The sequence below is a fragment of the Chondrus crispus genome, genomic scaffold (assembly GCF_000350225.1).
Source record: "Chondrus crispus Stackhouse genomic scaffold, scaffold_284, whole genome shotgun sequence".
In the NCBI taxonomy this organism is placed as follows: Eukaryota; Rhodophyta; class Florideophyceae; order Gigartinales; family Gigartinaceae; genus Chondrus; species Chondrus crispus.
In genome coordinates, this window is record NW_005179166.1 from 66,132 (window position 1) to 69,270 (window position 3,139).

Genomic DNA, 3,139 nt, shown 5'->3' on the forward strand with positions numbered 1-3,139 from the left:
TTAATGGAGGTGGTACTCAGTGGAAGACTTCTGATTAAGCCAGAAAAATGGATAATTCGGAACTAGTTCTGCTGAACTATTCCCTGTTCCTCTTCTTACCACTTCGTTTGTTGCTCTTTTTGGTTTGTAGGAGCAGCTCCCGAACCTCCGCCACGTGAAGGTTTTTGGTGTCATCCCCACCAAGTTGTTTCAATATCTCTTCGCATAGCATGAACGGATAACGAGCAGCGCTATCAAGAATCATTCCGCAGTTGGCATCTACGGCCACACAATGGTCGACGATCTCATGTGGCTTGAGACGGACGATCCAGATGCCCTTTTTCATGTTGGAAATCCAACCGAAGGGGTTAGCACCGAACAAATCCCTCTGCGCTTGCGAAATTCTTCGAACGGTGAGGCTGACTGGAAGCTTTGGTAGTACGACAATAGCTGCTTGGAATATGTGAACAATTTTGGATTCCTCTCGAAATATTTGGCCACGTTGAGAGCGTCTTTGGGGTTAATCAATGCGGCTACCCCTTTCGCAACCGACTCCGGGACACAACTACCTTCTTTACGGCAGACAGTGTTTGGACCGTATTCATGGATTTGGAATTGTCGCCTGTTTCTAATATGACCTCGTGCACCAAATGCGCCGATCACGACCGGGACACCTCGGCTATTTTTCATCCATTCGAATGAGTTGCTGAGAAGGCGGTTCTGCAGATCTATCTTCTGCTCATCCGTCATTGTCGATGACAACGCTATTTGCGAAAGCGCAGCCAAAGACGAGAGGGAAATGTTCAGTGACTGTTCGCTAATTGGCCAAAACGTTTCGTTGCCACCGTGCAGACCCGTCGCGCCGTAGAGCTTTCCCTCTTCGATCGTTTTCGTGCTGCTGTCGCTTGACCCATTGCCCACCACCACGCCGTCAACCACAAAGTTGCACCCCACCATCGAGTATAGTTACTAACAATCCACGTGCCTCTCCAGAGATGTACAAGGGCTTGTGTTCGCTGTTCCCAAAGTTAGGGGAACTCGTAAGACCGGGCTAGGAACAATGAGGGTGCACGGGAACGTTGCCGAGACAATTGAAGCACGGATATACTGTTTGAAAACGAGGCCGTGTTCAGGCGAACCGGGGGAGTCTCGTGCCAAGGGCACCTGCAAGGGCACTTGGTGCCAAGTGCACCAATAAAGTACCACCAGCCATGCCGCTCTGTCTGGAGGCTTGAAGGGCTTGAACGCCCATTAGGGCACAGTATTCGCCTTCCTCAGTTGCTGGAAGGCAACTGGGGCTAATATCACGTCTCTTGGCTACAGTACAGCACGCTAGTACACTTCTGGCACATCAATTACGACACCTGCAAGTTTTTGTCTAAACAACTCAAGCTGTACCCCTCTTCGCTTGTAACGGGCCTATGCCACTGTATTTTATATCTGTTACCGTGAATAAACCTGTGAACACCGCCAAGCTCTCAAAAAATCTCACCCCTGCATAAAATTCCGAAAACGGCTACTCTTGCCCGGCAGTTCAAATACGACATAGAATAGATTGTATAATAACTGTGCCATTTGGACGACTACAACGTATCCTCACAAGTTGGAACAGCTTCTACTCTCGGGTCTTGGGATGCACAGGCGCTCAAAAGGGCAAAAATGGGAAAAGGGAAGCAACTGAGCACAGAAGAGCAAGCTGTAATTGTGGCATTATCAAAAGAAGGCAAATCGATTTATGCCATTTCCAAGCAAACGAAAAGATCGAGAGATGTTATATCTAAACTTTTATCGTCCCCAGCGCAGTATGGGAAGAGATATGGTAACGCTGGTAATGCTAAAATCAGTGAGCACACTCGACGTCATATGTTAAGAGAAGCATCAGAGGGAGAGTCATCCGCTTCTGACATAAAAAGAGCGCTACAGCTCCCAATCAAGGCCCGAAGCGTACGTCAAATACGTGCCTCTTCCAGTAATTTAAAGTATATTAAGCAAGAATGCGTTCCGCCTCTGACTAAACACCCTTTAGAGGACAGACTAAGCTTTGCCCGAATTAGGTATGCCTGGAATCCAGGCCAGTGGGGCAAAGTTGTGTTCTCGGACGAAAAAAAGTTTAATCTCGACGGTCCCGATGGCTTTGCTTATCAGTGGCATGACATCCGTCAAGAAAAGCAGATATTTTAGAAGCGTCAAAAGGGCGGAGGTGGTGTGATGGTTTGGGGGCTTTCACAGAGCACTTTACTTCAAATTTAGCAATTTTACGCGGTAATCAGAACTCTATGGATAATATCAAGACTATGGAAGACTATCTTTTACCTTTTTCAAGCCGTGTGTTTACGTCAAGTTGGATTTATCAACAGGATAACGCTGCTATTCACAAGAGCAAGTTGACAATGGAATGGTTCAAGAAGGAAAAAATCGTGCTGCTGCCGTGGCCTGCAAGTGGCCCGGATCTGAACCCAATTGAGAACATATCTCTAGTATTTCTTTCTATTGTTCCATATATGGAACACAGCACTTCAACAGCCCGTACTACATCAGAAAAAATGTATTTTCGGATGCCCCTCTGCTTACCCCTTCTCCTCCTAACGTAGAACAAGATGTCAAAAGTTGAAGCTCGTTGCTCAAAGTAAACCGAACCATCTCGAGGATGAAAGTTAGGCGGAATCTGTGCGCGCTATAAGCGATTTCAGTCAATGGTTCCATATATGGATCCATGGAAAAGTACAGAAATTAAGTAATTACTGGGCCGGAATCTTGCGCACGTTATACATTGATCCCGATACCACTATGATTTTCTTTCAATTGCCTTGCAGCTTTATGGTTATTCTTGTTCAGCCGGTAGATGTTCGCATATGGTTGTGGAACTGTGGGAAACAGGTTTGGGAGTACTTCGAGGCTTCAGCACTGTACCTGAATGCCACAGCTCTGTGCAACGTTTTTGCAACCCAGGGTAGATGTGCACGCAAAGATGTACATCACATTGCACACATTTATAAGTGGTTCGGTGCCCTCGCCACACTTGTGAATCTCCAGAGGCGCGATGCATGCCACAGAGGGCACAGTACTGCTGTGTCACCTGTTGTTTCAGCGTATGATCTCGCACGGACAATCGCAATCTCTTCCCATTCTCACTATTAAAGAACAATATTCTCTTTTTCTT

The 3,139-nt window shown here is 46.7% G+C and overlaps 1 protein-coding gene across 1 annotated transcript; it reads left to right on the top strand.

The window, feature by feature from the left end:
* The first annotated feature begins 1,638 nt into the window (after window positions 1–1,638).
* On the top strand, window positions 1,639–2,160 carry CHC_T00005318001 (hypothetical protein). Its single transcript, XM_005716855.1, has one exon. It carries the CDS (start codon window positions 1,639–1,641, stop codon window positions 2,158–2,160), a length of 522 nt encoding a protein of 173 aa, XP_005716912.1.
* The last annotated feature ends 979 nt before the right edge of the window (window positions 2,161–3,139 follow it).